At 37.0% G+C, this 13,052-nt stretch overlaps 1 protein-coding gene across 1 annotated transcript; it reads left to right on the top strand.

The window, feature by feature from the left end:
• The first annotated feature begins 1,703 nt into the window (after nt 1–1,703).
• Nucleotides 1,704–12,795, top strand: LOC123821803 (FUN14 domain-containing protein 2-like). Its single transcript, XM_045843550.1, is given in 2 exon segments — nt 1,704–1,896; nt 12,041–12,795. Coding segments are annotated over 2 exon segments (948 nt in total).
• Nucleotides 12,796–13,052: the final 257 nt, after the last annotated feature.

The following is a 13,052-nucleotide window of genomic DNA, read 5'->3' as shown; positions in this document are numbered from 1 at the left end:
TTGTCATGGTATTCACTCATTATAGTATGAGAAGTCATTCATGATTTTGTCACAACACAATTAGGCTGAACCCCTCTGAGGACAAAGCAGTATGTCACCTCAGTAGCCTATACTAAGAACTAAGCATAACTCTTGACACCTGGTCAATAATTGCTTGCTGATCTGATGAACTGAATAAGATTATTAGCATATAACTAAATAGGTTGTAATGAGGAAAAAATAATTGCAGCAAACTTACACAATGGAATTCTATGCAGCAGAAAGAAAGAAGGAGCTACTACCCTTTGTGACAGCATAGATGGAGCTGGAAAGCATTATGCTAAGGGAAATAAGACAGGCAGTGAAAGACAAATACCGTATGATGTCACCTTTAACAGGAACCTAATCAACAAACCAAAGAAACAAGCAAAATATAACCAAAGACACTGAAATACAGGACAGGATGACAGTGATCAGAGGGGAGAGGGGAGGGAATTTCAGCAGAAAAGGGAAAGGGTTTACAGGAACAAGTATAAAGGACACATAGACAGTAACAAGGGAGGGGGCTGGAAATGGGAGGGAGGTGTGAAAACTGCAGGGATGGGCTAGGATGGGGATAAAAGGCAGAAAACTGTACTTGAACAACAATTAAAATAAAATAAAAATAAAATAAAGAAAAAAGATTAAAAAAATAATAATTGCAGCAAATAGAGAAAATCACATGATAGACATATCAGAACTGAGAACTATTCAAGACTCTCTCTCCTAAGAACTACCCCAAGTACTTTCTACCAGCTGCTCCTTTTTAGTGATTAATTGAACTTTTTTGTTGATTAATCAAGTGCTAGTGAGAAGGTTAGCATATTAAGATACTCTAATGTACATGTGTGACTTTGTTTCTCATGTTTATTGTGCCAAAGACAAAAAGACTTGGTTGAGGAGCCAGATTTGGAGAATGCTGAGACAGAAGGCTGGCCACTATAGTAGTGGGGAGCCAGGGGCAATGCAAAGGAAGGGTTATTTTTTAAAAGATTTTATTTGTTTATTTTTAGAGAAAGGAGAAGGGAGGGCACAAAGAGTGGGAGAGAAATATTAATTTGTGGTTGCCTCTCACACACCCCGAACTGGGGACCTGGCCCACAACCCAGGCATGTTCACTGACTGGGAATCAAACTGCCAAACCTTTGGTGTGCAAGCCAGCTTTCAATCCACCGAGCTACACCAGACAGGACTATTTATTTATTTAATTTTATTAAACTTACTGGGGTAACATTGGTTAATAATATAATATTAACATAATAGTAATATTGTTATGTTAATATTAATAATATTAACATTGGTTAATTAATATTGGTTAATAATATTATATATATAATATTATATAGGTTTCAAGTGTACAATTGTATGATATGTCATCTATATATTGCATAGTGTGTTTACCATCCAAAGTTGAATCTTCTCCTGTCACCATGTGTTGATTCCCTTTACTGATTACTACCCCTGACCCCACTTCTCTCTGATAACCATTACACTGTTGTCAATGTCTATGAGTTTTGTTTGTTTTTCTAGTTTGTTCATTTGTTGCCGTCAGTTTTATCATCCACATACGAGCGAAATCACATGGTTCTTAACTTTTATTGTTTATTTCCCTTAGCATGATATTCTCAAGATCCATTCATGTTGTCACACATGGCAGTATATATACCAAAGGAGGAGTCTTTATGATGAACCTTTATTCAAACTTGTCAGCGCCTGGAGTTCCCATAAATCAGTGCATTGACTTTACTGCTCCAACCAGAGGCCCTGAGCATCTGCAGGCCATGGGAGTAGTGCCTGTGTGGAGTAGTGTGGACATTCTCTTGCTCCAATACACAGCATTATGGAATGGGTTACTGCGAACCACTTCAAGTGCAGATGGTAAGAAACATGAAAGCTTATGATACAGAGATGAAGGATGTTAGGACATTTACTCTGTTCTAGATGTGCCTTCTGCATGTGAGACTCAGTCTTACTAATATTCAATGTCTTTTCACTCTCCATCAAAATAACCAATGGCTATAATAGGTCATGGAATAAAATGTCTACTTTTAGAGAAGAAAAATGTAAGAGATGGAAGTTATTTAATATTGCTATCATATACACTCTGAGGAATGGGCTTTGCCAGTATATAATCCCAGTCTGGTACAAAAGTTCCATGGTCCTCTGCTCTTCCTCCTGTTAGGACAGGAAGAGTCCATGCTCCTCTCTGGACCAGCAATTTTCAACCATTTGTATCTCATGACACACATAAAGTAATTACTAAAAAGCTGTGGCATACCAAAAACTTGTATTTTTGCCAATCTGACAAAAATGTATATTTTTTATTTATTCATACTGGATGGTTACCAGATGTTTTGGCTGTTGTCATTCTTTTACTTAACAAAATAGTGGAAAAGAAGTCAATGCCCCCAATTAAATAGTCAGGCATCACATGTTTTACTAAATCTAGCAGCACTGGTTGGAAATCGCTGGTCTAAGCTGTCCAGCCACATGTTCACTAGATCACTTTCTCTTTCACTGCTCAGTGTTCCAGCAATTCTCTCTCCTCATCATTATTACATTTTTCTTTCTCTGTTAGATTTCCCCCATGTTTTACCTTCCCTGTGCCCACTTCCTTAAACATCGCCTAAGCCTAACTCCCTCACCAGCTCCATCTGTGCTGCAATGTCACCTTCTTGAGGAGTCTTTTCTTCATCACCAATTTAAAGTTGCAGCTCATCCCTACTCTCCTTTGCACCTGTCCTGTGCTTATGTTTTTCTCACAGCATTTATCATTGTCTAACTACATAGCACGCTTACTTACTTGGCTGCTTCTTTGTTTGTATCCTCTTACATAAAAACTGTAGGAAAGCAGGGATTTGTATCTATTTTGATTATTTTTATCCAAGTTTCTAAAATATTTCTTGATATTAGTTGGTGCTCAATGAATAGCTGTAGAATAAATAATTTAATAAATGATGACATTTGTTTCATCCCTTGAAATGTAAGTTTTAAGATTTTTACTATAAAAATAGTATTACTTAAAAATCATCCTATTTCTGTCATAAAAATTAATTTCTTCTCTTACTTGCATTCCCCTTTGCTCCACAAGGTCTGATTTAATTTTTTGTTCTAGTGTCACTCATGCTCTGGGTTCTTGTGATCTCCCAGGATAGAAATCAAAAGAGGTCACCAAAAACTAATATAGAGCCTTCCTGGTGCATTGGCTGGGAATCAAATCTGAGTCTCTCATGTGGGAGGTGAGAATTCTGCCACAAAACCATGTGAGTTCTTGGGAATGCCTGAGTTAGAAATCAAGCGAGTTCACGAAGTATTACTTAGGCATGAGGTTTACTAAATATAGCTGGAGCACTGGGGGAGACATTTAAAGGGAGAAAGAGAAATGTTGCTCCTGAACAAAAGCTGGAGAACAGTTTTAAAGAAGTTGAGGTGGAAAGGGTGACATGTAAGTGTGACACATATGTAGAGGCAGGGACTCTGGGGCTTATGCAGTATAACTACATGCTTCTTCATGCTTCACATGTATCATTAGCATGTTAAATCTCCACCCAGTGTCTTTTTTTAGCATTTAAATGAGGGAGGGTTATCAAAAGGACAGTTTTTCTTGCTAGTATTCATGTCTGAATGAAAAGCACAAAATTTTACTCCCTCAAAGTAAATCTTGCAGACAGCACTGTCCTTTAGTCTAGCTGCTAATGGGCTGTAAGGAGAAGAGAAAGCATTTGGGCAACTAATGGTTCCTGGCTTCCTGCCAGCTGGGCCCAGGGAGTAGCATGCCTGCCTTAGAATTTCCATGTTTTCTGGATTTTATGCTTTTCCAGGTCCTATCTGAAAGGGGCTTCTGGATCAACAGAATCATCCACTTTGCATCAATTATAAAGCAGAAGAAACAGGTTTGGGGGGAACTTTAAGAGGGTGTTCTTTTAACCCAGAATATACCCATTCAAAGATTCTACCTTCCTAGGAGCTTCATTCCCTTTTGGACTAGGCACCACTGGAGAACATACTATAAGTTCATTGTTCATGAAGCTGACCATCATAGTTAGAGGAAATTGCCTCAGTGTCATTTATACTGACTTTATTTTGTACAGTAGGTTCTCACTAATTCCCTGTTCAATTCAATTAAGTTCATTAATGAGTTTTAGTCAGTAGTAAAAAGACAAGTGCTGGTGACCAGACTGGATAGAGTTGGTGAAGGACTTGGGGAAAGATATTCTAATGTGACTAAAAACTCCATGTCTAATAAATATTTAAAAATGGAATATGGGACTAAAATTGAAATGTAAAGAAATCTTAGCCCACAATTGCTATTTTCACAGCCTTTTCTTTAAAACCATTTGGTATCACTTCCTAAAGACTGTGCTGACTCTAAATTGTATTCTTTCCCCCTGACTTATGACAGAAATGATGTTTTACTCCTTTTAGATATGTGCTTGCCCTGGATGTAGAGTTCTAAAAGTTCTTCTGTAATCCATGACTACATGTGTGCAGGTGTGTGTACACACATGTGTGTGCACATGTACACACAACGGAAAGCTTAGTATTTTCCATGGATGGCACTTCCTTGCTGACTTTTGCCAGAGTGAGAGAGCTCTTTTAATTTGGAAAATATTATGGGGTTTTGTTCTAAGATATTATAGAAAAATAAAAGAACAATACTTTACTTTATTCCCAGACCCTGCTCTCAATCTCATTTGTACATTAATATAATCTGAAGAAAAATTTTAAACTACCACTGCATGGGCTTCATCTCAGATCAGCTGAATCAGCATCTCTGGAAATGGGGCCCAGGCACTAGTGCTTTTTAAATATCACATTCCTGTGTAATAAATTCTTATTATTAATGGACTTAGCGCTTTTGTAGTGGTAAGAGTCTGATTTCTGTAGGTCTGCCATTCACAACTTGCTGGAACAAAGTTCATGTCACCTCGTCTTTCAATTTTTTAAGTTTGCACACTTTTTTAAAAATAAAGGAATATCTTGAGTCATTTATTATAGCCATTATCTTTATTGTAAATTTTTGTTTTGTAAAAGCACAGTGGCGAGCAAAGGTTCCTTGAAGTGATATTACAAATTCTTTTGTGGTTATATTAGATTTACAATGAGATGCAAGTCTGGAATGCCGCAAATTATTTACACAAAGAAACAGGTTACATGCCTTCTGTGCTGCTTAAACCAGTTGGCTCATCTACTGTGTATACGTACTTGCATTGCCATTGTCAAATCTGAGAGCATATAACCTCTCAGGGTACCTATTAGTTTTCATGCATCCATGCATTCTTGTTATTTTTTTGAAATGAATAATCACACTCTTTAAAACTGCATTTAGGGTTTAGGGAGATAAGAATGGTAAATCATAAAACAATGAATTTGCCAGAAGAAATATTAGGCTTAAAAGTTTGATATTCTCTTTTTCTTAGGTTAATAAATAAGCTACCAAGAGGGAGAACATGGAGGTTTGGAAATGTTGTAAGCTTTATGGTAAGATAAATATGTGTCTAAATGTCCTATTTCCCACTCACCCCCGCAACCAGTGCATCGGCAAGTCTGGATCTGACTGCCCTTTGATGTCTCCTCATCTCCGGCAACATCAGCAACCACCTGGACTCCTCCAACAGCCCCTTTGCCTTCTTCCCCAACTCTCTTCCTTCCATATTTAGTCCTTCAAGAAATTCCTCCATGCAGCAGTCAAACAAATCCTTTTTTGTTAGTGGTGGTGTTAGTTTTTTCAGCAGTATTGATGTATTTGATCTAGTGTATATATTGTGAAATAGTCACCACAATCAAGCTAATTAATATGTCCATCATCTTACATAGTTGCCATTTCCCTCCAACCTTCCCTCCCTTCCTTTCTCTTTCTTTTTCTTCCTTCCATCCTTTTTTTTGAGGTAAGAACAGTTACAATATACCCTCTTAGAAAATTTCAAGTATACACTATTATTAACTGTAGTCACCATGCCATACATTAAATCTCCAGAATTTATTCATTCTTCATAACTGAAATTTCAAACCTTTAATGTTTCTCCCCATGTCTTCCTCACCCCTGCCCCTATCAGGCACCATTCTACTGTCTGCTTCTATGAGCTTGATTATTTTAGATTTCACTGATAAGTGAGATTGTACAGTATTTGTTTTTCTGTGTCTTGCTTATTTCACTTAGCATACTGTCTTCCAGGTCCATCCATGTTGTCACAATGGAAAGATTTCTTTTTTTAAAGGCTGAAATCTTTTTAAAGCATAAATCTCTGACTGCTTAAAACACTTCATTTACTTTCTGTTGTAATTAGAATAAAGTCCACACTCTACATCCTAGTTCTAAAGTTCTGATCTGATCTTGTACTGTTTTCTCCTTGTTATGTACACCTGAATCACACAGCTGTCCCTGGAATGGGCTAAGGTAATTCTTATTTTATGCTCTTTGCACAGGTGATTCCAGAGCAAGGAAGAGATGAGAGAAAGGGCTCATCTCATGCCCTCATGAGGCAGGGGCATATGTAATATTTTACAGATCTGTTACCTCATATGAGGAACTTCTTTTTCTTTCATAAGGTCATTGGAAAGTCCTTGGATGTGTCTAGAAATTATTCTGAGTTATTTAAGTTGATGGAGTGGTGCTACTCATTCTATGCATTGAAAGATGATGACATTAAATAATTAATAATCAAAGGTAATGCTAGCTCATTTAACTTTTTCATAACTGAAGAAGCTGTGTATTATGGAAAGTAGGATGAGTTGTGGAATGGTAGAAGTATACACTCTGCATTGATCAGATGGCCTTTGTTTGAATTCTGGCTCTGCTACCTCATTTGCTTCGTTATCTCGAGTCACTTACTTAACATTGTTTTGCCTTACTTTGTTCATCTGTCAATTGGGATTTTCAATATATGGTATCTCAGAGGGATGTTGTAAGGATTACATCAGATAATTCATATGAAGTGCCTGATGTGTAGTAGATGCTCAATAAATATGTAATTATTTAATATTAATAATTATTAGTAATATCTTGAATCATTGTTAATTTGATGATTTATAGTATATGATGCATCAAGACATACCAGCTAAGTTACTTAAGATTTTATTTATTTTTAGAAAGAGGGGAAGGGAGGGACAAAGAGAGGGAGAGAAACATCAATGTGTGGTTGCCTCTCATGTGCCCTGCACTAGGGAATCTGGCCTGCAACCCAGGCATGTACCCTGACTGGGAATCAAACCAGTGACTCTTTGGTTTGCAAAGGGTGATCAATCCACTGAGCCACACCAGCCAGGGCTACCAGCTAAGTTACTTCTTGATAAGCAAACTATTCTCAAATAAAAGAGCCTCAACTGATTACATATACAAGCCCAAAGTGCTATTTTAAAGCACCTGCCATTTAATATTCCCATTTTATTTGCCCATATTACCAGTGTTTGCTTTTGACTTTATGAATGTTTTTATGATTCACTTGGTTTATCTCTGATTTAAAAAAAATGATTAGAGAGGTCAAATCCAGAAAGCAGTGGAAGGTTGAGTCCCTGATTTCATAACAGCTAAGAAAGATAAATACAAAGGAAAAATAACCTTGTTAGGAGAGAATGCTTTCAGGGGACCTGGAAAATTAAGGCTGGAATTTTGCCAGCCAGCAATAAAGAGATGCAGATTGGGAAGCAGCGAGATCATTGCCCATGGGAGGAATTCCTTGCTTGGTTATTTTCTCTTAACTTTCACTATATAAGTTGACTGATTACTTTTTTCAAACTCAAATTCAGGTCCTAAGTGTGATAGAGAAAATCTAGTGAATATTTATAAGTAAAACACCTTAGGAGTAAAATCTTTTATTTTTATATATTTATAATTATTTTCTGGCTTATTTAGAAATAGTTCATAGTTTGAAAATTCTGAAACTGAAATTTATATTCCCTAAATATGCATGAAAAAATATGGTCTACCACAATAAGAAATGAGGTTTGTTGATACAGTTTTCCCTCAGCCAGCCTCCTAAGCAGAAAGACTGTCACCGGCAGGGTTAGGGAAGAGGAAGATATTACAACTCCACCTAATTTCCTAGTGCAGCCTTCATATTTAAATGCAGCATCGCAAAGATTCCCCTGTTGGGTCAAGGAAGGAAAGAGATACAGTGCTCACTCTGAAGACCCAAATAGGTTTTATTTATGTTACAAGCCCTAAGTTATCTTACTAATTAATCTTCTTTTCATGCTTTCTATGCTCCAGTCAAATGGAATAACAGTATTCTTGTTGCATCTTTTCTTTCCCAGGATTTTTGGCTTTGTGTACACGGTTACCTCCACCTGCAGGATCACCCCCATAATCTAACTCCTCATCTAATCTCAGTTCAAATGCAACTTGTCCATTGAAGCCTTTCTTACTGTTTTCAAAAATTAATCTCATGTGTTAAAAAGTCTCCCAGCTCCTCATCAATACTTCTAATATGGCATTTTATTCAACATATATTTATCATGTAAGTAGTGTGCCAAACACTCAGTGCTAGGGACAGATCAGTGGGTGAAATAGTTAGAAATTCTTGTATGCTGAATACATAAATTAAAATTATGTTAATAATAAATGCTGAAGAGAAGAATATAGAAAAAGAGGGAAATAGGAAGGGGAAGACGGCAATTTTATGTGGTCAGAAGAGGCCTGACATAAAAGGAGACACAAAAGACACAAAGAATTGTGGGACATAGAGCTGTCAGACACACAGTGTTAGATTGCTTCTTTGTCCTGAGGTTAGTTTCATATACAAGTTAGAAAGTCCATCTGCACGGCTAAAGAAAACAGGATTAAAATGAAAAGAGAACCAACTATATGGGAAAACATATTTGCCAATGATGTCTTGGACAATGGTTTGACCTCTAAAATATATAAAGAACTTACATGACTGCACTCCAAGAAGACAAACAACACAATTAAAAAATGGGCAAAGGACTTGAACAGATACTTCTCCAAGGAGGACACACAGAGGGCCCAGAGACATATGAAAAGATGCGCAGTATCACTAGCCATCAGAGAGATGCAAATTAAAACCTCAGTGAGACACCACTTCACATTGCTCAGAATGACCATCATAAACAAATCAAGAAACAAGTGTTGGAGAGGATGCAAAGAAAAGGGAACCCTAGTGCACTGTTGGTGGGAATGCAGACTTGTGCAGCCACTGTGGAAAACAGTATGGAATTTCTTCATAAAACTAAAAATGGAACTGCCTTTTGACCGTGCAATTCCACTGCTGGGATTATACCCTAAGAGCCCTGAAACACCAATCCAAAAGAATCTACGCACCCAGTGTTCATAGCAGCACAATTTATAATAGCCAAGTGCTGGAAGCAACCTAAGTGCCCATCAGTAAATGAGTGGATCAAAAAACTATGGTACATTTACACAGTGAAATTCTACACAGCAGAGAGAAAGAAGGAACTCCTACCCTTTCCAATAGTATAGATGGAAGTGGAGAGCATTATGCTAAGTGAAATAAGCCAGAAGGTGAGGGATAAATACCATACGATCTCACTTTTAACTGGAACATAGTCAACAAAACAAACAAGCAAATAAAATATAACCAGAGACATTGAAATTAAGAATGATCTAATAATAGCCAGAGGGGATGGGGGAGGGGACAGTGAGGGGAAGGGTTTTCAGGAACTACTATAAAGGACACATGGACAAAATCAAGGGGGAGGGTAGCAAGGGAGGGAGGTGGGATTGGCTGGGGTGTGGGGGGGAGTGGTGGGGGAAAATGCAGACAACTGTAACTGAACAACAATAAAGTAATTTTAAAAAATAGAACTGCAAAACACAGAAAGGTATTAGACAGAAAGCAGGAAAATGTGGTTGAGTGCTATATTTTTAAAGTTAAAAATACTAAAGTAAAAAAAGAAGTTTCATGGAGCAATTTAGCAGGTGATACAAATTTGGGAGTTTAAGCATGCATTTTATTTAATCTTTAGTTTTATTTTTTAACTTTTTGAGGAACATCCATACTGTTTTCCATAGTGGTTATGCCAATTTATAGTCCCATGAACAGTGCAAAAGCTTACCTTTTCATCACATCCTAGCCAACACTATTTCTTATCTTTTTGATAAGAAGTCATTTTAAAGGGTGTGAGGTTATTTCTCATTGTGGTTTTGATTTGCATTTCCCTGATAATCAGTGATGTTGAACACTTTCCATATACATGTCAGTCATTTGTATGTCTTCTTTGGGAAAATATGTATTTGATCCTTTGTCCTTTTTTAAAATGGGTTATTTGTGTTTTTTTTATTATTGAATTGTGTGAGTTTTTGGTATATTTTGAATATTAACCCCTATTGGATGTGTGGCTTGCAAATATTTTCTCCCATTTTAGAAATTGCCTTTTCATTTTGTTGATAGTTTCTTTTGTTAGTTTGAAAAGAAAGCTGGTGCTATTGACTTCTGATATGCTGGATTCTTTCTCTCAACCTATTTTTGTCTCATGTTCATTTTTAAAAGTTTTACTTTAGGATAGTCTTATGAGTTGTACAAATTCTGAGGAAAGAAGGCAACACATGCAGAATTTCAAATATGACCTTGCTCTTAAATTTGAAGTGGCCAGCTCACAGCCATTCATTAGAATCTGCCCTAGTGATTCTGTACAGAATACAGTCACTGAGAAGGAAATAGTTCCTGTGCTCCAGGATCTTACACCTGAGCTGGTGAAAATAAAATATACTCTAAGAAGCAACCATTTACCAACCCTAATTTTAAAAATAAGCCTTGACTCACTCTTTTTCCTCACTCCCACATCCAGTTAATCATAACGTCTCTAATATTCTAATTTCTCATCCGACAGCCACCAGTTCATAATCATTCCAACAGTATTCTCACTTGTTCTGCTGGCTCTTGTCTCATCTCTTTCCAACAGTTGCCTGTAGGCTTTTGTACATGCTGTTTCTTCCCTAGAAGTACCATCCCTTTCATTTTATTTGTGAATTGCTCATTGTCTTCCATGCCTCCAATCTAAAAATGAAGGTTATCTCTCTGCAACGCTCCCATAAAAACCCACACCTCTTTTTTCATAACCCATATGGAACAACACTGCTCTTGCCACCTTGCTTGATTAGACTCCTGTGGAAACTCAAATCTCCTTGTGTACAGGGACTAGATGTTTTTCTTTTTCTTTTTTTTTTTTGAGAAATATGTTTTCTCTTTTTAATGCCAACTGGTTAGTATTTTTAACATGCAGCAAGTACAGAGTAATTATTTGTTGAATTGAAATTCACGAAAAAGTAATTTATAGGATAGATTAAGTGTATTTATGCCAAATGAAGAAACAATTTTTAATGTTTATTAAGCACCTATTTTATACCAGGTACTGGTGAAACCAAGGTGAACATGATAAAATTTCTGTCATCTAACTCAGTGTAGTGGGTTAGTTCCTTTCTCTTCCTTTTCCCATAAATCGTAACTGCCACATTTGTTATTATCACCTTTTAAGAAAATTCTTGGGAGAATCCCCAGTTTTAATCCAGTTCTGCCTTACAGATAACAAGTACAGTTAATTAGAGAAGGCTAAAATTTGTTTTTAAAATAAAATTTCCATGAATTTCAAAGAAAAAAATTAAGCTGACCTTCCAAAAAGGATGCATAACATGGAAGGGAATACAGAAAGACTTATTTGAGTTTAAAATGACTGAGTTGCTTGACTAGAGTAAGTACATGATATGAGGTTTGATGATTATACAGTACATGAAAACAGATTTGGAGAAATGAAGACCTTAATCATTGAATTTGATCCCGTAGAAAATAGATTATCTAGTAGATTGACATAAAACAACAATATAGTGATTTACATACAAAATATATAATAAATGTTTTTAAAATCATCTGGGTTATAGAAATATAAAATGAGATTGAAATTATGGTAAAAATTCAAAATACGTTAAAACAATCCCCCACAATGACAGTACATTTCAGAGCCTACTCCTTAAAATTTTGGTGAAATTATCATGCTTGGATCCATAACCTTGGCCTTTAATAGTTTTTTTTTAAGCTGCAAAAATTAATAGAGGTTGCAGCGAGAACAGCACGCCACTCTTTGTCCTCCTGTGCCGAGCCTGTGTCGGTGTCAGTGTGAGGTGAGATCGTTGGAATGGCCACGTCCAGTCAAAGAAATTTTGACTCACTGGACCTTGCAGAACTTGCTGAAAAGCAGCCATGGTGGTGCAAGCTGTTTGGCCAGGAGTCTGGGCCCTCAGGTGAAAAGTATAGTGTGGTAACCCAGCTATTAATTGGAGGGGTCACTGGATGGAGCATGGGTTTCATATTCCAGAAGGTTGGAAAGTTGGCTGCAGCAGCTCTGGGAGGAGGATATTTTCTCCTTCAGCTTGCAAACCATACTGGGTACATCAAAGTTAACCAGCAACGAGTAGAGAAGGACAGGAAGAAAGCCAAGGAACTGCTGAATGTCCATAAGAGCAACCACTTATCTATGGAAATGAAAAGCAAAACTGAGGAGATGGTGTCATTTGTGAAGAATGTTCTAGTGACTGGGTTTTTAGGAGGATTTCTGCTTGGCATTCTAAGGAGGATGACTTATTGTTTCCCTTTTTTCCAACTAGCAGCCTCTTCGTTCCATCTTTGGACATCTAGTCTACTCTCCTTCCTCCTCTTCTCCTGTGCCTTCCTCCCTGCTTTAGCATATCAGAATAGCTTCTATAGGCATCTGTTGGTACAATGTGATAATGACCCTACTGTGAGCTTCATGACAACGACGGAAAAGATGATAGACATTAATTCTCCTCTAAGAACACTCCCCGTCTGACTGATCTGTAAGGAGAAAGAATGTTCCTTTCCCCTTACATACAATACTTACCAGAACATATTCAAGATGGCTCCCCATGCAGGATGAGTAGATCCTCAAAGGTTGTCCCAAATGATTTGGAAAAGGCATAACAAGCACATAGATGCCTTATTACGTGCTGCATGGGACGGAACTGATTGCATTTCCCTGTAAGCATATAAAACAATTATTATAATCTAGAACTTTGTGAGATTTTTATATTTTGAGTAAGAGAACTT

The sequence above is a fragment of the Phyllostomus hastatus genome, unplaced genomic scaffold, assembly GCF_019186645.2.
Source record: "Phyllostomus hastatus isolate PE091 unplaced genomic scaffold, TTU_PhHast_1.1 phas_contig_40, whole genome shotgun sequence".
NCBI lineage: Eukaryota > Metazoa > Chordata > Mammalia > Chiroptera > Phyllostomidae > Phyllostomus > Phyllostomus hastatus.
The sequence above is the reverse complement of the archived record's forward strand: the minus strand, read 5'-3'. Positions and strand labels throughout refer to the sequence as shown.